At 38.5% G+C, this 25,244-nt stretch overlaps 1 protein-coding gene across 2 annotated transcripts in view; it reads right to left on the bottom strand.

The window, feature by feature from the left end:
- G3BP2 (G3BP stress granule assembly factor 2) overlaps positions 1-20,070 on the bottom strand; it is a 30,980-nt gene extending 10,910 nt beyond the window's left edge. The window contains exons 1-6 of one of the 2 annotated variants that reach the window (XM_090266748.1): positions 19,894-20,070; positions 6,054-6,172; positions 2,391-2,472; positions 1,422-1,595; positions 819-909; positions 45-147 (exon numbers count right to left, since the gene is read on the bottom strand). In XM_090266748.1, the coding sequence (XP_090122874.1) occupies positions 45-147; positions 819-909; positions 1,422-1,595; positions 2,391-2,472; positions 6,054-6,148 (545 nt within the window). In that variant the 5' untranslated portion in view covers positions 6,149-6,172; positions 19,894-20,070. The remainder of the gene's footprint in view (positions 1-44; positions 148-818; positions 910-1,421; positions 1,596-2,390; positions 2,473-6,053; positions 6,173-19,893) is intronic. The other variant, XM_090266747.1, reaches the window with a different exon arrangement.
- Positions 20,071-25,244: the final 5,174 nt, after the last annotated feature.

Here is a 25,244-nt window from a genome sequence, read left to right as displayed (position 1 = left end):
GCATTAGTTTAGACCAAATTTAACCTTGCAAACACTATTCTTACGTCACAGGGTGAGCTTCATAGTATCCACTGTTAGCATTTTCTTGTACAGGTTCTGGAGATGGTTGCCTTTCTTCTTGCTCCTCTTCTACTTCATCTTCTGATTCTGACAATATATAATTCATCACATCTTTTAAGAGGCTTAATTTGATATCCAATTTTTAATTATTAAGGCAGTGATGTGATAGTAAAAAAAAGGCATGTTTCTTACAAAAGCATTCATTTGCAATATTCCCTATTCTCTTAAAAATCTGAAAAGCAAGATGAAGTTTACTACTTACCCTATTTTTTTAAACAAAACCTATTAGTAAGAAAAGCAAAGTGTAGAAAATAAACAATAAAGCCATAACTTACTTTCCTTTGCCACATTTACCCAATAGAATAAAGATTAAAAAGGGGAACTGATGTAAACAATGGAAGATCAATTAAATAATTATGGCATAGGCAAAAGATTGACAGCCAACAAAGATATTAAGTAAAAAACAGAAAGGAAACTTTGAGCCAACATAATACCTTTTTTTTAAATAAAAGTAAGTATTAGTAAGGCTAGGACCCAACAAAATTCTGTAATAGACACCAAACTCTTAGTTATCTACAGAGGATGAGATGGAGGAGAATTTTTTTCACTTTCTATGTCTGACTTTTTAATTATTTCATACAAAACACCTACATTATTCATAACAAAAACCAAAAGAAAATATAGGAAAATTTCTAAAAGTTTCATACTTCTCCTTTAAGAATGATCAAAGAACCCTTTTATCTTGAAAGTAACCTTACCTTCATCAAGTTCTGGTTCCGAATCACCAAAGACTTCATCCTCATAACGAAACATGTCATTGTGAACATAAAACTTATTTGGAACAGATCCCTATAGAAAAACAACACCCAAACACACCATTAAGTATTCATAAAGATGCCATAACGTTAAAAAAAAAAAAAATTGCATGCCATATACAATTTCTATTTTAATACTACAGAAATAATGTAGACGAAATGTAATTTTCTAAAGTTGAACACACTATGACATTAACTAAATGACAGATCACTCAAAAAATACTGTTATTTAAGTGTCTTACTAATGTAAGAGAAGCAGAACCAATTAACAAATCAACTTTTCCATTGCTTAATATGTAGCCTATCAAATATAAGATGCTTTTGTGTTATTTCTGTAATCTTAATCATTTATTTACATGTTAGTATCAGTATCTGACTTTTACCTCTAGTCAAAGAACACCCAAAAGCTCAAATAAATTATATCAACAGGTCCAGTACTAATTTTTCAAAAAAGCTACATGTATATCTAAACTGGTAAGAAAAAAGTCTTTGGACATATCAAGCAACTAGTAAGAGCCAAATAAAATTATACAAATGAAAACTTACTTCAGGAGCCAGAACAAACGTTTGCATAAATTTCCTCTCTGGCTGTCCACTGTTAGATAGCAAACCCATGACCTGGACAACTACTCCATCACTTAAAGTTGCATGAGCATCCACATGACGAATTTTGGTATGACATTCACTGAAGTTCAGAGATAATACTTTATGGTGTATATCCTTTGTAAGGAGAAGGGAGAAAATACAAACTCTTGTGATACTGAAATACCTATACAACACTACAAGAGAACTTCACTGATTTCTTCCTCACAACTTGTACAATATTTATTTAATTATTTCTGCCTCACTTGAATCCATTCTATCATACTGTTTTACGGACAGACTGATGTTCCTAAAACCACCATTTTCAACACGTCAACTCCTTACACCAGAAATTACAATGGCTATATCTTATTATGCAGTAATATGGGCTTTATATAGCTTTCTCCCACTATCTGCATTTGATATTTAGTCATGCACACAAAATATGTCAACTACTCTTTGACCTCACATCTAATCTTACTGCTTGTGTGCTGAGTCCATTTCTTCTACTTTCAATTTCCTCTTGTTTGGTAAGACAATCCTGCAATTCAGAGTATAGCTGAAATGCCACATCCCATCCTCTACAAAATCATATGGCGCATATATACTTCTGTGCATTCCTGTTTAAAGTTAAGGTTTAGCCCACATATGTATAAACTTAATATACTACCTCAACTGTTACATGTATAAAATACATCAAGGATATAAAACATCCCATCTTCTCCTTTGTATCCACCCCCAAATCAATGTAATACTGTGTTTCATATAAAATCAATGTTTACAAGAATTCAAGCACAATCGACAATCACTGTAACATAAATTCTAGTTACAATTAATGATCACAGTCAAGATTCATGGACACAAAAAGGCTATTTTTCAAATATCTACCTCGACACACACAGAAGATAAAAAATGTGTATGGAATATACTTACATTTTGGCCATAAACAGCCTCCTGGGGCTTTCCACTAGCATCTACTCCACCATGAACATAGGAAGAATTCCTGCCATAAAACCTGTAAAACATTGATAACAATTAATATTCAGTTATCAAGGGAAGCCTAAAAGGCAGTAATAGTTCTAGTGTCAGATCTAATTTCCAGGTCTGGCTCCCTCATTCGTTAGTTGTGAAATCTTGAGCACATTTACAATCTTTTAAATTTTCCTTGGTTGTAAACGAGAACAGTACTACCCCATAGGGATTTCTGTAAGGATTAAATGAGTAATGACAAAATTCTTAAGTGTTCCTAGCATACTGAATATACCACACTCAAGTCATTAGCTATTCTAATTCTTATCACACCTATTTTCTGTTAAGTGGAAAAATAAAATATTTATAATACATTCTACATACTGATGCTGTAGTAATTAATCCCTTTTATCCCCTTTGGAAACAAAAACTCCATTATCTAGACTTCTTTGGGAATCAGATGCTGTTTAACATTCTACTCTGAGTTTCAAGTGATTAGTAATCCTTGAAAAGGCTTAGATTAAATCAGTTTAGATTTAAAATAACTAAAATAATTCAAGACTACATAAGACATCTACATTATTTAAACATTCAATTGCTCATTAATATTTCTATATTGCTCTCAAGTACACAATGTTTCTTTGGCATTACTTAAAGCAATTAAATTAGTGTCAATAAGCTAAGACTTCCTCTATGCATTACATATATATTGGTTCATTTAACCCTAACAACAATTTCATGAAATAGGTGCTATTATCTAAATGAGTAAACTGAGGTTCAAAAGAAGTTAATTAACTCACCTAAGATCACACTCCTTTCAAAGTATGGCAGCTAAGACATGAAACTAGTATGTCTGATTCCAGAATCCATCCTTTAAACTGCTACATATATTTTAGAGTTTATATTTCCTCATGTGTAAAACTGTCAAATATGTAAACTATTATTTTACTGGAGGACAATTTGGCTCTACATGTATATGAGGTCTGTCCAGGAGGTATCCAGCCATGTAATATGAAAAGAGACATTTATGAAGAAGGGACAAGATACAAGAAACATTGTATACAAGACAATGATGCCTCAGTGCCCCTCAAAGTAGGCACCTTGGGCTCTCACACAATTCTCCCAACCGCCATCAGCTGTCCCATCGTATTTTTCTGAATCTCATTGATTGTTTGGAATCTCTTCCCTTCCAAAGGTGATTTTAGTTTTGGGAAAAGTCAGAAGTCACAGGGCACCAAATTTAGGCTATAGGGAGGCTGAGCCACCTGGGTGATTTGATGTTTTGCCAAAAACTTTTCGTAAGACGTGATGCATTAGCAGGTCCTTTGTCGTGATGAAGCTGCCAATCACCAGCCACCCATAGCTGCAGGCTTCTGAATCATTCAAGTAAGATTCCGCAGAGGAATGTTCAAGCTTAATACAAAATTTGATGCAGATTCGTTGCTCTACTCACTCAGTCATTTTGAATGCAACAGACGGACACACAGTACACATGCTCACTCAATGGCATCTATACCCTCCCCCAATTGCCTAGTACAGTGAAGTCGACATTGTTCACATATGCACATTCCAGTGCACTCTCCTTGGCTGCCAGGTTACATCAATGTTGCACATACCCTTTTTGTTATATTAACAATTGCTGGACTTTCTCTGGACAGCCCTTGTGTATAAAAAGCCTTTGATTTAACAATTCAACTTCTAAGGACATATCCTAAAAGTGCACAAAAAGGCATGTGTAATGATAGTCATTAAAATGTTAACAAGTGGCAAATTACAAATCAAATCTTCAATACTAGGGAGATTGGTTACATTTAGTATATGACAGAAGTATGTGCTGTTGTTTGAAATGATGGTGGAAAGTCTGTTTTAAATTTTACTTTTTTGTCACCACAAAAAAAGTTCCTTGTTAATATAATACTAAAAATGCTATTGTCTACATTGAAAAGACTAAATTCCAAATAATGAAAGGCCCTATTAATTCTATTCTCCTCCCACAAACTTCCACACATACAATGTCATGAAGAACGCCTTTATTTTTATAATTAGGAAAATCTACAACATATATTCATTTTGAGTTTGTGTGGGTTGTTATATAAAATGTCTCCATTAACAGAGTTTTACACACATATAACAATGTAGGACATATTGCAAAATCTGACTTTAGGATAACCAATATCCTTATAAAGAGGACCTAGATAATATATACAAGGGAGGGGGGAACACAAAAAAAACCTAGTATTTATAAAATATTGTGTTAATTATTCTTACATGTTTAAACTTCAGTTACCTACAAAAGTACTCTCTATTTGATGCAATACACCTTATCAAGACATTTTTCCACTGCTCAAAACAGTTTTTTGAACTTGTCAATTTTGAAGCTTTTTAGTACTCCCGCCATGTTTTGTTTCACCTCTTCCAACTGGCAAAATGTTTCCCTTTGAAGACTTTTTCAACCGGGGAGAACAAAAAAAAAAGTCGCTGGGGCCAAGATCAGGTGAATTAGAGGGTGGGGCACAGGGGTAATGCTGTTTTTGGTTAAAAACTACTGAACTCTCAGGTTGGTGTGGGCAGGTGCTCTCATAAATCACCCATCATGAAATGGGCAAATGCCCTGAAAACGTCTTAAAAAAAAATTCATTGAAGCTGTACGCAGCCTCTAACAACAACGCCAGCTGCTGGTACACTGATAGATGGGTTCCTAGAACACTCACCTAGTGAAGAAGTCTGTACTACAAGGGGCCTGCCCCTCATATGTTTATCCTTAACTCACTTAACTAATGTACTACACAACAAATACTTTGCAAAACCTAATACTTACAAAAGTCTCACATCTTCCACTTGCTAAAATATACCAAAAAGAACAAAAAAACTGTAAGTACTAGTCATAATATAAATAAATTTCATTCCAATCTCTGGAGAAAATAAGCTTATAAATCCCAATTCTTACCAAAATAGTAAACAAGGTTCCTATTCCTGTTTTACCAAGGAATACTATTTTGCAGATCAATCAAGAAATTTTCACAAGTATAATCACTTAATAAGATTCATCTCCTAACATTACTATAGAGAACTTTAAAGAGCCGACTTAAGCTTATGAATTCAAACTGCAGATTGGGACTCATTAGTTGTCAAGCCTAACATTTTCTTAAAATGAAACAAAGTATCAGAGGATGTAATTTTGTGCATACACAAAAGCGTGTGTGTGTTATATATGAAGTGTTTTTCTTACTGTGGCTTTCATCAAAAAACTTGGAAAATATTGGTTTTAGCTATTAGATGTTTAAAATATTAGATTTGGTCCTGGCTCGCATGGCTCAGTGGATTGAGTGCCGGCCTGCGAACCAAAGGGTCGCCAGTTTCATTCCCAGTCAGGGCACATGCCTGGGTTGCAGGCCAGGTCCCCATTTGGGGGCCTGTGAGGGGCAACCACACATTGATGGTTCTCTCCCTCTCCTTCTCTCTCCCTTCCCCTCTCTCTAAAAATAAATAAAATCTTTAAAAAATATATAAAGATTAGATATGGTTTACAAATATACTGCTAAGAGACAGGAAAAGACGGTATGTCAACTCCTATTCAGGAAAATAAAACTAAATAAAAAATACTAAAACAATACATTTAAAATTTACCTGTGTAAATATTCTGGAGCTTTATTCAGCAAAGTATAATATTGCCTCACAAACTCCCGCCCTACAAGCAGCGGACTGGGCTTCTCCATAACCATTTCTTTGCTGCACAATGTCAAATGCTAAAGGAGCAAAAAACACACGATTAGTAAGTATTAGAAAGTCCTCTTTGTAAACTTTCACAAAGTTATCTGAGACATACAAGTGGTAATAAAAAAATCAATACCATTTATTAAAAAGTAGTTTACAATGGCAAAAGAATAAAATCCCAACAACTACTGGTAATCAACATCTGAATCTCCTGTCTCTATTTCTTCATCTCCCTTATCCCTCAAAGGTGCTGCCTCAGACTATAAGAAAATCATAACCAAATCTTTCCATTCACAGCATCTTTTTTTCTTTGGGGACAATCCTTTCTTTCTTGTGTTATTGATTCTTTTTTGAAAACTACATAGAGGATACAGGGCAGGACGGGGAGATTACACTTACTGGAAAATTACTGGCCTGTGTCTTCTTCATATTTTCTATCCTAGGAATTTATTTCACTTTTTCAAAATAAAGATTACCACTAAAAATCACCAATAATTTCAGTACTCAAAGATAATTGTTTTTACATTTGGTGTATGTTCTTTCCAATCTTTCTTTCCATTGATAAAGCACCTAAGCCATATACTGTTTATAGTAAATAAAATACACTGGGAAGATAAACCTCTAGCCCTCAAGGAGTTTATTGTCTGCCACAGAATATAAACAAGCAAACAGAGAACAGAATATATTAGGTGCTAAGCTAAAGTTATTTTTAAGCTGAAATCTCAAAGATAAAGGTGAAGAAACAAAATAAAATTAGAAAAACAACTTCTCACCATTTAAAGTAAACAATTTATATGTTTATAGCCTCAGAACAGTCAGAATTATAACATTAGAACTGGAGAAGGGAGTGGGGGGGGAGAAAATTTGACTATCATTTGTTAAAATTATAAGCCTAAAATGGTCCACAGTCATCATTACAACTGTAACAAAAATCAAATACAAACCATATTGGAGCCTACATTTAAGACTAGCTCTATACCACCCAAGTGACTCCCAATTCAACTTTCACATATGCTCTATTAGCTTCCCTGTTTTTCCTTTTATAACTGTCCCAAAACTCTGTCTATAAAAAATCCCATAATGTTTTAAAATTTTTGTATAATGCCTCACTTGCTTTCAAAAATAGTTATTTCGCCCTGGCTGGTGTGGCTCAGTGGACTGAGTACAGGCTTGTGAACCAAAGGGTTGCCAGTTCAATTCCCAGTCAGGGCACATGCCTGGATTGCAGACCAGGTCCCCAGTTGGGGGCCTGTGAGGGGCAACCACACATGGATATTTCTCTCCCTCTCTTTCTCCCTCCCTTCCTCCCTCTCTAAAAATAAGTAAGTAAAATCTTTTAAAAATAAATAAATAAATAAAAATAGTTAATTCATCGTGTCCAGTGGCAGGGTGTAGGGAATGGGAAGTAGCAAGAGAAGAAGCCGCTAAAGTAGCACAAAAAGCAGGCCAAGGCGATAAAAGAGGAGAAGATAAGGCATGAAGGACTCTCGTTTGTTACATATGAAGTAACAAAGCTAAGCAACAAAGTATTTTTATTTGGAATGAAGGGGAAGGGTGAAGAATAGTAGACTTATCTAGTAACATTTTATAAACTACAATGTGGAAATACATACATATTAATACTGTATAACAACTGATGTTAAAAAAAATATTAATACAGGGGAAGGTACTAACTTATCCTGTAAATAAAACTATTAGATACAGCCCTGGCTGGTGTGGCTCAGTGGACTGAATGCAGTCTGCAAACCAAAGGGTCACCCGTCAAGACTCCCAGTCAGGGCACAGGCCTGAGCTGCCAGCCAGGTCCTAGGTTGGGGCATGCAAAAAGCAACTGATCCATTGATGTATCTTTCATACACTGATTCTCTCCCTCCCCACCCCCCCCAAATAAACAAACAAACTCTTAAAAAAAAAAAAAAGGTACAAAATAGTTTTGTTCGAAAGGTTAAAGACAGAGCCCTGGCGGCTGTGGCTCAGTGGATTGAGTGTCGGCCTGCAAGCCAAGTGTCACTGGTTCAATTCCCAGTCAGGGCACATTATTAGGTTGCACGTCAAGTCCCCAGTTGGGGGCGCAAGTGAGAGGCAACCACACAGTGATGTTTCTCTCCCTCTCTTTCTCCTTTCCCCTCTCTAAAAATAAAATAAATTAATTAACAAATAAAAAAATTAAAAAGAAAAAGGTTAAAGACAGAAATCTGCTATATTAGGGATTGTATTTGGGTATGGGGATTCTCATTTTCCTTCTTTCTCCTCCCTATTTCCAGATTTTCTACAGTGATGCTTTGTCATTTATCTCAAATCTTCCATCACATTTATTAAGATAAATATTCACTTACTATTTTTATCACATACAACCAAAGTAAAAAAAAGAAAAAGGGTACCAAATACACCTATCAATATCAAAGAAAGGGTCAAAATACACTAAAAAGATTTTTTAGCCCAGAGCTAGGCAAGAGGTAACTTTTACTTGATTATTATTCAATAAGTCATTTATTCAAAAGAGGTAACTTGAAATGGTAAATGAGAAATGGCAATGCTAATCTGGTAAAAGTCTAAAAAGCTATACAGAAGAGGCTATGCAGAGCCTCTTTTATAAGGCACAGGAGGCTCCATGATAAAATGAAATAAAGATGTCACCCTGAGGATGCTGTTTAAATTATACTGCGAAATATAACTTACAGATCAGGTACTTCTTTACCATAATTCTGATTTAGTGAATCAGAATTTAGAGGGCTAGGACTCCTGGCCAAGACAGAGGAATGGGTAGACACACTGTGTATCCCTCTACAACTAAGAAGGATTACAACTACCTCAAAACTGGAGACAACCAGAAGTTCCAGAAAATTGAGTTGTATGGAAGTTCAACAAGGATACAAACAAGAAATACTTATCCAGACAGGTAGGAGGGGCAGAGCAGGGGCAGAGAGCATGTGATGTGGCTGCCATTAGAAAATGCAAAGCACACATTTGAAAAAGTAGGGAGGGACCTCTGGGGAGCGATCACAGCCTCAGACCAGACCAGACCACATAGCCCCACAGTGGGGGAAAATAAACCCACATTGCCCCTGTGAAAAACACTGGGGGTTGGGGTAGAGGAAGAAACTACTGGTCTCTCAGCAGAGTCCATTTGTTTATAGAACCCCCACAGTCCCAGAACGTCCACTAACCTACCCACTCTCAGAACCACAACCAGGGCAACAGCTAGAGGGGCACCAGTCCCACACAGAAAGCAGAAGTGCCAGGAAAAAGGGTGAGAACTCAGCAAGTGGCATTGTTCCCTCTCAGACCCCTCCCCTACATACATTGCCACAGTGACACGGGTTGCCCAATACTGACCAATACCTAAGGCTACGCCCCTTACAATGTAACAGGTGCGACAGCTCTACCTAAGACACAGAGGCAAACACAGGAGACCGTCAAGTTGAAGAGACAGAGAAGCATGGCCCAAAAGAGGGAGCAGATCAAGGTTGCAGTGGGAGAACTAAGTGACAAGGAGATAGCCAACCTAACAGATGCAGAGTTCAAAACACTGGTAATAATGATGCTCACAGGCTTGACAGTTATGCTTGAGTACGGCAAACACAGAAGGAAAGAAGTGAAGGCTATGCTAAGTAAAATGAAGGAAAATCCACATGAAAATAATGGTGAAGGGAAGGAATTCAGGGTTCAAAGCAATGATTTGGAACATAAGGAAGAAACAGTCAACCAGTACAGAATGAAGAAACAAGAATTGAAAAAAATGAGGAACGGCTTAGGAACCTCTGGGACAACTTTAAATATGCCAACACCTGAATCATGGGGGTGCCAGAAGGAGAAGAGGAAGAGCAAGAAATTGAAAATTTATTTGAAAAAATGAAGGAAAACTTCCCAAATTTGGTGAAGGAAATAAGACATACAAATCAGGAAGCACAGAGAGTCCCAAACAAGCCAGACTTAAAGAGGACCACACCAAGACACATCATAAAATGCCAAAATTAAAGATAAATAGAGAATCTTAAAGACAGTATGAGAAAAGAAGAGTTACCTACAAAAGGGTTCCTATAAGATAATTAGCTGATTTCTCAAAAGAACCTTTGCAGGCAAGAAAGGGCTGGCAAAAAGTATTAAAAGTAATGAAAAGCAAGGACATGCAAACTAGATTATTCTATCCAGCAAAGCTATCATTTAGAATGGAAGGGCAAATAAAGTGCTTCCCAGACAAGGTAAAGGTAAAGGAGTCCATCATCACCAAGCCATTATTACATAAAATGTTAGAGACTTATTTAAGAAAAAGAGGATCAAAACTATGAACATTGAAATGACAACAAACTCACAACTATCAACAATGGAACCAAAAAATGAAATAAAAACGAGAACGAACTAAGCAAACAACCAGACTAGGAAAAGAATCATAGGTATGGGGATCATTATCAGCTGGGAGGGCGAAGGGTGAGAAATGGGGAAATGGTACAGGGATTAAGAAGCATAACTGATACGTACAAAATAGACAGGGGGTACTGGGCAGAGGGGACCAAAGAGAAAAGAAATTGGGACAACTGTCACAGCATAATCAATAAAATATACTTTAAAAAAGTTTTTAAGAGGGTTAAAAAGTAATTGATGGAAATCAAGCAGAAGGGATTCGGGGGAGAGAGTACAGCCTAATTGACTACTCTATTTTTTAATGAGAGACTAATTTGTGTGTTTTTTACAAGCAACTAACTGCCATTCTTCCATCTTCCCATTTTATCCCCTTAAGTAGGAAAACTAATAATTCAATAAATAAGGAATGCACCAAAGCGGCATTAGGGATAAATTATAGATGAACCACTAAACAAGGTAGTTTGGGACTTGACAACTGAGTAATACCAACTTGTGTTTATCATTCAGACACAGCCAGTGTATATAATAAGTTCAAGAGGAAGAAAGAGCCAAATTGCATGTTCAGAATAATAAGTAATGACCTTTTTGGATCTCAATTTCATCATTTACAAACTGAGATATGATCTCTGGTCAAGTCTACAAGACTATGCAGTTCAAATGATAGCCAAGATGGTACCAAACAATTCTTCAGAAGGTTGTTAGCCTCTAGCACCATCGAAAAGCAAATATCTTTTCAGAAAGAGTGAAATTCCATGTATTAAACTCCATTTGACAATGTGGAGATTGTGTCAGACTGAGATGCACAATGTAAAATTTACTCTTTTCTTTGTCAATAAGTTATCAATCCTATTTATTCATCCAGATACGAACATGATTATCCACCTTCCCTCACTATTTTACAGAACTTCAGCTACTTCAAAGATTATTCTACTAACCAACTCTGTCCATGCCACTTAAAATCCCTGTGTATCTTCATCAATATTCTTTTATTCATTCCTTTTTAAAAAAATGTTTCCTCTCCACCTGCCTAGACTAATTCCTGAAGCATATGTCGTCCAGGGAAACTGCTCTATGTCAACTGTTACTGTACTATCTTTTCTAAATCTCTTAATACCTATAACCCATTGAGAGGGAACTGGCGGAAAGTGAGAAAGTAACACATAAACAGAAATAAGATAGAAAAAAAAGTCCACATCAGATTTCATATAGATACCTACAATATGCTCAGATTTCCTCAATTTCAAAATAAATACTTAAAGAAGACCAAAAACGGTTACTGCCGTGGCCAGATGGCTTGGTTAGAGCATTGTACCAAACACCAAAAGGATGAGGGTTCGTTCCCTAGTCAGCAGGCAACCAACCGATCGATGTTTCTCTTTCACACATGGATGTCTGTCAGTCCCCCTCCCTCCCTTTATCTCTCTCTAGAAGCAATAAACACATCCTCTGGTGAGGACTTAAAAATAAATAAATAAAACTTAACCAAAGTTATCACCCTCTATTCCTTCCATCACTAAAACTTCAGCTTTTAGTTAAGTACTTAGGTTTTTATTTACCTTCTGGTTAAAAGTCAGTGAATTACTAGTATAGAAATGGGAAGCCCTGGCTGCTATGGCTCAGTGGATTGAGCGTCAGCCTGAGAACCAAGTGTCGCTGGTTCGATTCCCAGGCAGGGCACATGACCAGCTTGCACGTCAGTTCCCCAGTTGGGGGCATGTGAGAGGCAACCACACAGTGATGTTTCTCTCCCTCTCTTTCTCCTTTCCCCTCTCTCTAAAACTTAATTAATTAAATTTAAAAAAAGAAAAAGAAAGAAATTGGGCTGCCCTCAAAGCAAACAACCTCAGGCTAGTATGCATATAATGTTGAAAACGAGTTGATAGTTCAGTTCTACTTTGTACAATACAAGTTACATACTGGTTGAACAGTAAATGGAAATTACAGGAAGGTATATTTAGGTTCCATATAGATAAAATGAAAAGAATAACCTGAAAGAGTAATTCATGAATGACCAGTCACTGCAGGTATTTATTCTAGAGACCAACTGAACAATTCAAAAGAAATATTGTAAAAATAGTCATGTGTCTAATAAAGTTAGGTCTGATTGCTCAAACACCAGGATTCTAGAAGTCTATTAACAAGAACACCTTTTACTCCTACTCTAATACTCATTCCATTCTTTTCTATCTAATGATTAAAACCCTATGTATTCACATTTGGTTCCAATTAAAACACTGTCCCCTGAAAATCTTTCCTGTTTGCCCAATGGAATATAACTGTCTTTCCTCTGATTTCTCAAAGTACTTTGGGTCTTTATCATATTCTATCCTACATCGCTAAATACACATCAGTCTTAGTATTCCTCTTCGCTATTCCCCTCATATATTATAATCTGAGCTTTCCCTTGAATATCATTTTCTAGAAAGTCAGAATTCTTGTCAAAAATCCAATGACATCTTCTCCTCAGTCCTCTTACTTCTCTGTATTATCACTGTTGACCACCTCCTTCTAACGCTTCTAGATTTCTACAATGAGGCAATAACATACCACTAAATACTTATAATTATAATGACTTACATAAATATCTAGAAGTACTGTTTACAAGGATAGGGAAAGTTGATAGAAATGAAAAAATGTTACAGTCCCTTCAACAACAGTATGGCAGTTTCTTATAAAATTAAACATGCACATCCTATATTACCCAGCAATCCTATTCCTGCCTCCACATTTACCCAAGAGAAATGAAGCATAAGTCCAAAGACTTGTATGTTGTTTATGGCAGCTTTATTAATAAACATCAAAACTATGAGTAATAAAATGGCAATAAATACACACCTATCAACAATTGAATCTAAAAACAAACTAAGCAAACAAGAAGTACAGAAACAGCATCATGGATATGAAGAATGTATTGACGGTTGCTAGGCAGGAGGGAGGTGCAGGGGAATGGGTGAAGAGGTGAGAGGATTAAGAAATACAGAAGAGCCATGGGGATGTACAGTATAGGAAATGGCGTAGCCAAAGAACTTATAGACATGACCCATGGACATGAACAATGATGGGGGTACTGCCTGAGGGAGTGGGGGGTGCTGGATGGAGGGGAACAAAGGGGAAACACTGGGACATCTATAATAGCATAATCAATAAACTTAAAAAATAAAAACAAATAAAAATAAACACTCAAAAACTGAAAATAACAAAATAACCATTAGCCAGGTGAATGAACACAGAAATTGTGGTATTAGTCCATTTGACTGAATACCGATCAGAAAAAACAAAAACAAAAAACTTATAGACTTATGCAACAACATGTATGAGTTTCAAAAACATTATTCAAAGCTAAAGACATTCTGTAAAATGTAAAATTATAGGGCTAAATCAGATCAGGGTCTGGAGGCAGAAACGAAATGACTATTAAAAGAACATGAGAGAACTTCAGAGGTGATGAAAATATCTTGAGGTGATAAAAATATCTTGTTCTGATTGTGGTGGTGGGTTCATGACTATGTATGTCTATCCAAAGTCATATAACAAGCACATGAGAAGAGGGTTTTTAATTGTTTGTAAATTATTCCTCCATCATTAACATTTAGCAATGTAATTATGCTCCATACGTCAATCATTTCACAATCATTTTGGGAGAATATACTACACACCAATTGTTTGGAGAAACATGGTACCCTGATACTATTCAATGATTCAAGAAAGGCAATTTATTCAAAGTTGCCATCTTTCACTTACTAGGATTAACAAAAATTAAAATGACTGATAATATTCAGTACTGTTAAAGAGTGTGGGAGCCCTGGCCAGGTGGCTCAGTTGGTTGGAGCATCATCTCATACACCAAAAGGTTGTTGGGTTCCATCCAGGCTGAGGTGCATAAGGGAGGCAACCAATCGATGTTTCTCTCTCTCTCAAATCAATACACATATCCTCTGGCGAGGATTATAAAAGTGTGGAAAAATAGACTCTTTTCACTTACAGTACTGGTGAAAATATAAAATATTAAAAACTTTTTAGAGATGTAATTTCAGTTTTGATCAAAGTATTAAAAGTGAACACATACACAGTACACAAATACTGTAATCACACTTCAAGACATATCACTAAGAAATACATGCAAAGAGGTTTTTCAGTGCCACAAAAGAAGAAATTATCAGTCTAAATGCCCACCAAGAGGGAAATGGTTTACTGAATTATAGCACAGCTATAAAATACAAAATTATACACTCAGTAGAAATAGAGAAAAGCAGGAAAGTTATAAACTTGTGGAAATACTGTCCACAAAAGTTAAGTACAATAACTAAATTGTAGAATAACAATCACACCCTTGGAAAAAAAGGCATGATACAGAAAGAAATATACAAGATACATGTATTACAGGTCTAGGAAAAAACAAGGAAAGCTACATACCAATTCTTAAGATCACTGGTAATATATTTACTAATTGCCCAAGTATTTTTAAAAAACATATTAACTTTGTAGTTTTAAAAATATTTAAAATTTTCCCTTTAGTTTCTGATAACCATCTAAAGCAGTGGTTCTCAACCTTCCTAATGCCGCGACCCTTTAATACAGTTCGTCATGTTGTGGTGACCCCCAACCATAACTAAAGCATAGTGATTAATCACAAAACCAATATGTAATTATATATGTGTTTTCCGATGGTCTTAGGCAACCCCTGTAAAAGGGTCGTTCCGACCCCCAGGTTGAGAACCGCTGATCTAAACAGATACGAATTACTGGTTAGGAAACATGGCTCTAGAATAAAGGTTGAAAGTGTGAAAATTCACTTAGCACTAGTAAACCAAAAAAGTACTGACAGTATGCCTAAATATGGCCAACTAATTGGAGAAAACATTGAAAAGACTGAGATGGGAGAAAGAGACCAGTAAAGATGCCAAACTAGAATTAAAAATGAGCAGCTACATACAGAAAGAATAAAGAAAAACCTACTGCCTAGATTGTAAGGTACATCTCCAACTTTAATGTTTCCAAGAGGTAATTTAAAAAACACTTGTGCTTACCTGATATAGTATTATCAGATAACCTGGTATTAATGGTCTTACAAATATGTAATAAACCAAACCACAACAGTGAAACATCAGGTTCATGTAATCATTAAAATGGTGTCAAAGATTATAAAACCTTGGGGGAAAGAAAAACCAATGAAAAACACAGCATAAAATTTGTAACTAAGGTCTGATTTCAATAATGTATGGCAATGTATGCACTTGGGTAAGACAATGAAATTAATCTTTTAGATCTACTACTATAGCAAAATAATTATCAGAGCAGACTTCAATAAAAAAATGAAATCATTTTATATCCCATCAATTCTCTTTAATCTCATGGATCTCAAATGGCATCTTCATTTTATTAAAGAAACTTGTCTATTATCCATACAGTGATAAAACAGCTAAATCTGCATCTAACCATAAAATTTAATTATAATTGTTAACATCAAACAAATGGTCATAACCAGGGACACTACAGATAAGCATGAAAACAGACAATCAAAAATTCTCTTTCTGAGCAGCCAAGAGTGTTCTGACCACCATCTATTTACAAATGATAAGACATGTGGCATCTTTGCTCAAATAATTCTGGGGGCGGGGGGCATTCACTTTGCAAACTACTGACATGAAAATTCATGTCACACTTTGGTGGCTATTTCAATGCTTGGAGAAAATTGCCAAAATGAAAACTGCTATGAAGTTGAGACACCATGTCTTCTTATTTAAAAAAGAAAACAAAAAAGACTCCCAAGAAACCAAAAGTATATGACATTTAGAAAAATAGAAGATCTACAAAACTTTTCAGCACTGTAAAGTTATATGTACAAGTTGCTTCTTATAAAAATAATATCTCTAATAGGATGCAGTTTTTACCAGAAAAAAAATGTTAACAAAGGCTATGTCTATGCTACGACACAGATTATCTTTACTGCTGGATAGTTATTCATTCCCTTTCCCCTCTAGAGCCCCTCATCCTGGGCTCCCACAAGTCAGGCCCAGGCCCCTTCTCACTAAGCCATGGACTATATCTATTCTCAATAGTTAACCCCATATTAAGACTAGAACCCTGCAAAATTCCAGATGTTCTTTGTTTAAAATGACTTTACCAATCAAACAGCAATGTACAATATCTCTCTCTCTTCAGAGCCAAGACCTCTCATTTGTTGTGGCAGACCACAGAATGAAAGAATTACAATCAAACTCCAAGCACCAGTGGTAGAAAGAAACAATAAATGGATTAAGCCTTTTCTTTTCTTTTTTTTAGGTCCCAAAGGTAAAGAGGCAAGTTTTTAAGCTCAGATACTATTAAAAGTGACCAAGTACTAAGAGAGGAAATGCTGTCCAACAAAAAGCATGTATTTATATTATGCTTTAAAGATCAGCAAGTAACCTACACTTCCTTTATCTCCTTGAAACAGATAGGATATTAGCTTCATTTACAAAAAAGGAAACTGATGTTTAGAGCCTAAGAAAAGGAAGGAGTTCAAGGTCCCCCGTTACAGTAATGAGAGACAATCTGAAATCAGGTAGGTGTCCTGCCTCTGGTGATGTTTTCATTACACTGGTCAAAAACAACCGCTGTAGAACAGCCAAAGACACAAAAAAATAAAAAAAGGTTCAAGTCCAATGATCTCACCTAATACAGGAAACTAATGGACAAAACAAACAAATGCGCAAAATAGAACCAGAGACATGTAAACAGGGAACAGACAGGCAGGAACCAGAGGGGAGGGGGAAGGGCGAGAAGGGGGGAAAGAAGAGGAAGGGTCCAGGTCAAGGAACTAGTGTGAATGACCCATGGACAAGGACAACTAAATGGGGGTAGACTGTGGGCAAGGAGGGAGGTGGGTGAAGCGGCGTAGAGCAAAGGGGGAAAAATGGGACAACTGTAATAGAAAAACAACAAAAAATACATTAAAAATTTTTTTTCAAGTCCAACTGTTCACATATTTGATATTGTTGCTAGAAGCTAAAAAGCAGGAGACAGTAACATGATAGGAAATCCAAGAGTCATCCAAACATACTACAAAGGAGTATCAAAATAAGGTAAAATATACAGAAATTAAACAATAATAAGCCGAGACGAAGCAGTCAAGAAACTGATACTATTGCTTCTGAGCCAGTCCAGAGTTCTGGGAGAAGAACCAATTGTGCCCTATTAGCTCTCAAACAAGTGCCACTAGTGGAGAGTAACCAAGTTATGTTTGTCAATTAAACTTGAGTGAATTTAGAAGTTCAGAAATAACCCTTAAGTTTGTACCTATAAAGACCAGACTTGAAAAGTAGTCATTCTCCACCACCACACCCCCTCAGCATAAATTATCTAGGAAAAGTCTTATTTAAAGCAACCTAGGAAAGAATTCTCAATCCTGATGGGACATCAACAGCAGTACTTCTGCAGGATAAGGAAACTGTTAAAAATCTAAAGACATTATTAGTAGCATTTATAGGTTTTCAGAAACTGCTATGGCAATTTTCATTTTTGATCTCTCATAAATGAAATACAAATAAATATTTCCTGCTACCGACAGTGCCAATATTATTCAAAGTCAAGAGTTTGCTGGCAACTCAAGTGCTCAGCCGCTTTCAAAATAAGCACTCAATTCAATTATTAAATTATTACTTATTTTTTTCTCCTTGGTTCCACCACTTTAGATACCCACCTACCCTACAAGCACTCTGGCTCTCTCCGCTTTTTTCTCTCTCCACTCGTACTAGTTGTTCACTACTGACTAATATTTCAGCCTCGAATATTTGCAATTTGAACAGCTCTTAGTAAGCAATTCATTGAGGTCCTTTATCCTACCAACAGTTCCTGATAACCTTTTAAATTAAACACCATTCAGAGATTAAATCACATGACCTAGTTCTAAACATTTAAGAAAATAAAAAGGTAATACATATCACCAAAGAAACACGCAATTCAATTCCAAGAAGTTCAAACTAATCCATAACGTCTATTTTGTCAAGACCAGAAATTTTGGACATCAAAAGGACCACTGGACACTAACGGGGCCAAACGTTTACTTAGAAACTTTGCTCACATGCCTAAGGCTATATTAACTGCCAAATATGGAGCTGGACAAGGAATTCCCATCTTCTTCCCTTCTAGCATATGGGGCTCCCAGACAGCAGTTAATGGTTCACGGAGCCAGGTACATGCAATGCTAACATTTGGAAGACTAGCATGAGATGTGGAGTCTTGAACCCCCCAAAACAGTATTTTAACCTAAGTTAATATCACAGCAATCATATAGGGGGTTGCTGTTACTGCACCTTCGGTACACGTTTTTTTTTTTGTTTGTTTGGTTGGTTGTTTAAGAGAGCAAAGACACCTCCCCGCAAAAAGAAAACTATGAAAAAATTAAGTAGACCTTGAAGGGGAAAAATACTGATCTATGCGGAAAATTATAGATGCAAATCTATATCCGCTCCAAAGCGGCACAGGGCCATCTTAAGAAATCTTTTAGAGGCAGGTAAAATTCAACTAGATTCCACTAACAAAACACTCTAGGGAGGCTTAGAGTCCTCCCCTTCACTATCCTGCCCACATCCCACAAAAGTGGGGTAGGAAAAAAAAAATCCATTCCCCAAAGCAAACATCTTTTCTGTTCCTAGATCAATAAAGAATCGTTTACATAAAAAGGGCACGAAGAAGCAAACATTACAGATAGCTCCAGTTTCTGAACACGTTGGGGATAAACCCGAGAGGAGGTCAAAGACGGCGGAACGCTTAGGTACTGGCTGGCTAAGCGAAGCAGCGGCTGCCTTCACACCCGGATTCTGTTTCCATGCACAGAAATGGTGCCCGGAGGCCTCTACTTTCGCATCTGCGTCGCTTCTGCCTCAGCCGACAGAGCCTCTTTCCCCCTCCCCCACGGGCGCGGCGGCGACTGCCCCCCCCCCCCGCTCGAAGGGAACCAGGAATAAGAGCAGCAAAAATGAGTCGGAGATAAGGCTGGTAGGCTTCCCACCTAAAACATCCTCTCCGAAATGCCCATTCCTTCACCGCCCGTATTAAGCCTCCATTAACGCGCCTTTGGGAACTACTGCGTCCCCCTTCCCAGCTCGTCACCTCATCCCCAACAAATCCCGGCTCCACCTGTGCCCTCGGAGCCCTCAGTCCGCCCAACGCCGGTCGGTCACCTCCCTCCCTTCCCACGCGGCCTCCCACCCCTCACCTGAGAGGAAACGCTCGGCTTCTCTCACGCACACACGGCAGCGTAGGCAGCCGGCAAGAACAATGTCTCTCTGCCGCTAAACCTCCGACATCAGGGTTCACGCTCTAGGCGGTTGCCTCCAGCCGCCGCACGCGAAGGGAACATCCCCTTCCGACCACTACACCGACAACGCTTCCCGGACCCCTTACACACCTCCAACCAACAGCCGCGGCAGGTACGTCGCGCGGAGGTCAGCAGGAGAGTCGCAGAGAACCCAACCCGCTGCAGCGGATTCTTCTCGCTCGCCTCCCCCTCTCTCCGACAAACGTCAAGCTTCGGAAGCAGGAGAGCCGCGAGCTCGTTCCCTTGCAACAAGCTCTTCGCGGGCGCCAGGCGCTGCAGCTAGCTACCAAGAACACGGACGTCCCGCCCCCTTTGCCACCGCCCCCTCTTATTGTTTTACCCCTGCCGAAAGGGCTGGGGAACCCCCCAGCACGGCCCCAACCAATCACGCATCTTCTTCGCGAGCTGGGCCCAACCTTCTCGCGTCCCTCTGCGGAGCACGCGCAGAATACCGCCGCGCTCACGTACTCTCGCGCCCAGAAAGCCGGGGAACCGGAACCGGCCTAAAGCCGGTACTAGAGTCCGCTGATTTGACGTCACAAGGAGGCTGCCTTTCTCCTGCCTGAAGGCTGTGTGGCCTTGCCGCCCTTTCACATCGCGCCAGAGCTGGAGCCGGTTCGCGTGCAGGGCTCCCTCTTTTGGGCTGTTTCGAAGACCGATATTTCTAGTGCCCTTTGATTACTAATGTTAAGAGGAAGGGAATTTTCTTTTTGAATTGCGTCTTTATGGTGTTTGCTACCCAAGATGAGCATAAAATGCTGCCAGTGGTTTCAGCTGAACTCTAAACTCACCTATATCGTTAACCCATTCTAGGAAATGAAGATTTTAAACTCCACTGAGAAACTCAAATTTACCCTAACAGCTAGGCCCTGGGATGTAGAAGAATAAGCTGTGGCCTCCACAGAGGGGAAAAGAATCTATTTCCCTGTGTGCCTGTTCTGTATTCAGGTGTTGCTAAGTACATGCTAAGCATTTTACAAACCGAGGCTACTAAAGAATGAAATCCCAAGAGATATCAGGATTACAGCCCTGTCCTAGATCTAGACACAAATTGGCCCTGGGGCGTAGCTGGGGAAAAATGAGTTACTGACTCTCCTGACCTTGGAAAAAGTCAAATCTTACCGTCAGGGAAGCCACTTCGCACCTTAGTTCTATCAGAATATCAAGACAGCAGAATAATTTTGGAAGGAAGGGCTGAAGGAGTGGTGAAAGAAAGGGCAGTTAAGAAAGAGAATATGTTTATTAAATTCCCATGTGCCAAACATAATGCGGGCATATACATTTCATCAGTTTTTTCTTCACAATCCTGTAATAGTAATTTTAGTATTTCTTACATGTGAAAACCCAGGTTTACAGCAGTAATGCCAACATTCTAACCTCCAAAATAGACATAGTTTTTACCTGAGGTTACTTAATCATTTTGTTACATGCAAAATATATAGGCAGACCATCACTTTTATGAACTTTGACATGTTTTTCCTTAAAGAATTATAATATGCAGATTGCCCTTTAAGTCTAATACTTATGTACAAGGCACTCTTCTAATTACATATTAAGCCTCACAATAACCCTATAAAATAGTTAACATTTATGTCCATTTTACAGAGAAGGAAAATGAGGCTTAAATAGGTCAAGTAACTTGCCAGGTCAGAGAGCTACTCTTTGGTGGAGCTGGGATTCAAACACAAGCAGTCTGCTTTTACACTCCATGCCCTTAACTACAAGCTGTACAATACTTTCATTATATTGATTATTAATTGCCACAATTTATCTCCTCTACTGCTGATTGACCTTCAGTAGTTTCCAATTTGGAGCTTTCATGTACAACACTATTATTCTTCATCATACATCCCAGTGCACAGGTAAAAAGTTTCTCTAGAGCAGTGGTTCTCAGAAATTAATGTGCATTAGAATCACCTGGGGAACCTGTTAAAATGTTGGGTGGCCAAAAAGTTGGTAGGTTGTTTTTTTCCATAAAATGGCTCTAGGAGCACTTCATTGTATTTAACTTCATTTCAAGCATTTTTGTTACACTGTATTGTGACAGCTGTCATATCTGCATGCATGAAAAAAAAGCTTATCAAAATTGAATTTTTGTATAGTCATTTTAATATTGAAGATGGAAGAAAACATGCAACATTTTCAGCATACTGTGCTTTATTATTTAAAGATAAAAAACGCCAACTGAAATGCAAAAAAAAAAGTTTTGTGCAGTGTATAGAGAAGGTGCTGTGACTGTCAAACACGATTTGCAAAGTTTTGTGCTGGCGATTTCTCACTAGACGATGCTCCACAGTCAGGTAGACCGACTGAAATTGATAGCAATCAAATAGAGATGTTAATTGAGAACAATCAATGTTATACCACATGGAAGATAGCTGACATACTCAAACATCCAAGTCAATGAAGTTACTGGTGACAATTAAAAATGTATCTTTTATTTTATGGGAAAAAAAAACTAAACAAACATCTTGACCAACCCAATACATATTTCTAGGTCCCACTCCCAGGGTTTGTAATTCAGCAAGTCTGCATTGAGGCCTGAGAACATGCATTTCTGACAAGTTCCCAGGTGCTGCTGCTGCTCTAGCAACAGCTAAACTATACTTTAAAAACCAGTGATCTACAGCATAGGTCAGCAAACTTACACTGTAAAGGACCACTTAGTAAGTGTTTTAGGGGTTTTTGTTTTGTTTTGTTTTGTTTTAATATGTCTTACTGATTATACTGTTACAGTTGTCCCAATATCTTTTCCCTCTTCTCCCCTCCACCCAGTGACACCGCTTCCTCCAGCTGTCCCCCCTGCTTAGTCCATGCTCATTGGTTGTGCATATAGTTCTTCTCAACCTCTTCCTGTCTACTCTACTCCCTCCTACTATGCTTCTGAATTCCTGCATCATCTCCCTCCCTCTCCCCCCTTACCCCTCCTGCTGACCTCTCCCCAAAATGTTCCCCATACCTATAATTCTTGTCCCACTCTTGTTGCCTACTTAGTTTGCCTTTGTTTCGATTCCCTAGCTTCTGTTGTTGGTTGTTGTGATATGGTTTTCATTTTAATGTTCATAGTTTTGATCCTCTTTCTCCTAGACAAGTCCCTTTAACATTTCATATAACAGTGGTTTGGATCTGATGAACACCTTCGGTTTTACTTTGTCCTGGAAGCACTTCCTCTGCCCTTTCATTCTGAATGACAGCTTCGCTGGATAGAGTAATCGTGGTTGTAGGTTTTGCTTTTCATTACTTTGAATATTTCTTGCCATCCCTTCTTGCCTGCAGAGTCTCCTTTGAGAAATCAGCTGATTGTCTTATTGGGACCCCTTTGTATGTCGTTCTCTTCTCTCTTGCTGCTTTTAAGATTCTCTCTTTATGCTTAATTTTTTGACATTTTGATTATAATGTGTGTTGCTGTGGTTCTCCCTGGGTCGTTTTTTTGGAACTCTCTGTGCTTCCTGGACCCGTAAGTCTATTTCCTTCCCCAAGATAGTGAAGTTCTGCTTCATTATTTTTTTCACATAATTTTTCAATTTCTAGTTCTTCTTCATCTTCTGCCCACCCTATGATTCAGATGTTGGCCCACTTATAGCTGTCCCAGAGGTTTCTGAGCCTCTCCTCATTTTCCTCACTTTTTGTTTCCTCTTTCTGCACTGGTTGACTGTTTGTTCCTTCCCTATGCTCTGATTTGTTGATTTCATCCCTGGTTTTCCTTCCCTCACCACTAGTTTCATATGTGTTTTTGTTCATTTCAGCAGGACTAGCCTTCATTCCTTCACCATCTTGATTAAGTCCCGCTGTTACTTCTGTAAGCTGTCTTACAACTGTAGCTCTGAACTGAGCCTCAGAAAGATTATCTATCTGTTCTTACGTTAATTCATGTATTTGCTTTCTGGGCAGCTGCGTGATTGGGATCTCTATCATTATCCCTGCCATCCTGACAGGTTTCTTTACCTTTCCTTCTTGGGCCGGGCTGACACACCTCCTACGCTATAGGGGGCGGAGCCCCGTGCACTAGTCACTACCTGATGACCCTTCTTACCACACTGTGGCACTTTGTGTGGGGGCGGGGGTCCAAGATGGATTCGTGCCGTTCACTTTCCACTGAGAGACCGTGAGCCTCCTACTCCATCCCCATGCCCTCTGGGCCGCACAGTCCGAGGCAATGGACGTCTGCCTTCCCCGGCATTAGAATCGTGAGCTGACGGGTCTGGACTGCAGCCGGGGGTGCTCCCCTGACGCTTCTTGCCTCCCCTTAAATACGGGTGTCTGTGCTTATCGCAGTCCCCCCACTTGTTGCTGAAGCTGCAGCCAGCAGCACAGCTTGACCTCTCCACCCCAGCTTCGCCCCTCCTACCCATCCAGACAAGCACCACTTACTTATAACTTCATATGTTGGAGTTCCATGTAGCTTTATTTTCTGGAACTTCTGGATATTTCTGGTTTTGCAGTAGTTGTAGTCCTTCTTAGTTGTGGAGGGAGACAGAGTGTGTCAGTCTAGGCCTCCATCTTGGCCAAAAATCTGCTATTTTAGGTTTTGAGAGCCACAAATAGTCTCTGTCACACATCTTCCCCCCTTTTTTTATTTCCTTTAAAAATGTAAGAAATGTTCTTAATTTAGCTCTAGGGTTATAGAAAAACATCCCTCAGGTAAGCCCTGCTCTAGGGTATAAGTAGACTTACTGGAAAAAAAAGATTCAGCCATCTTCAATTTTAGTTAAAAAACAAAAAACAAAACAAAAAAACCCTGCTTTTGCGAAGTGGCAATTTTCTAATTCCTAAATGTCTCTCAAGTCTGTGCTCTCTGAATGCCTCTCCATACCTATAGCCTCTGCGCAGACTCAGGCCTTTTTCTTCTTTCCAGAATGATTGCAGTAGCCTCCTAACTAATCTCCCTGCCCTTCAAAGATAACCTCCATGAAGTAGTCTCTCCCATGATAGGCTCTAAGACAGGGAAACCAGTATGAATCATATTCTCTCAGGGGCTCAAACCAAAAACCTCTAGGTCATCCTGTTACAGAGCAAAAGGGGGTTCTTTCACGTGGCACCTTGGTGTAAAACCCAACAACTAGTGTTGAGGAAAACAGGTCTTTATTAACAATATTCCAACCTGGGGAGGACAGTGAGCACTTTAGCTCAGAGCCCTGCTCTCCCAAGGGACCCAGCACTTCCCTTGCTCCCCAAAAGGCTAGAAGCCAAAAACATGTCCAGAAGTTCACCATCCCTTATCTGTCAGCTGTCTCCTTCAGGATCTGGGGTACAATGTCATCAGCCTCTATATAACAGCCCAGGAAAACATGTGCCATGTTGCACAGGATCACGCATGGTTCTCTCTTTGCCCTTTCAAAGCCGCATGGAGTTCTCTTCTACCCTCCTTGCAAACCACATGGATCTCCTCTCCTCTTCAAAATGGTTGCCGCCTATTTCTAAATCCCTGACTGCATCCTGTG

This window comes from Furipterus horrens, unplaced genomic scaffold, assembly GCF_987537825.1.
Source record: "Furipterus horrens unplaced genomic scaffold, mFurHor1.1.pri manual_scaffold_2, whole genome shotgun sequence".
Lineage (NCBI taxonomy): Eukaryota > Metazoa > Chordata > Mammalia > Chiroptera > Furipteridae > Furipterus > Furipterus horrens.
The sequence above is the reverse complement of the archived record's forward strand: the minus strand, read 5'-3'. Positions and strand labels throughout refer to the sequence as shown.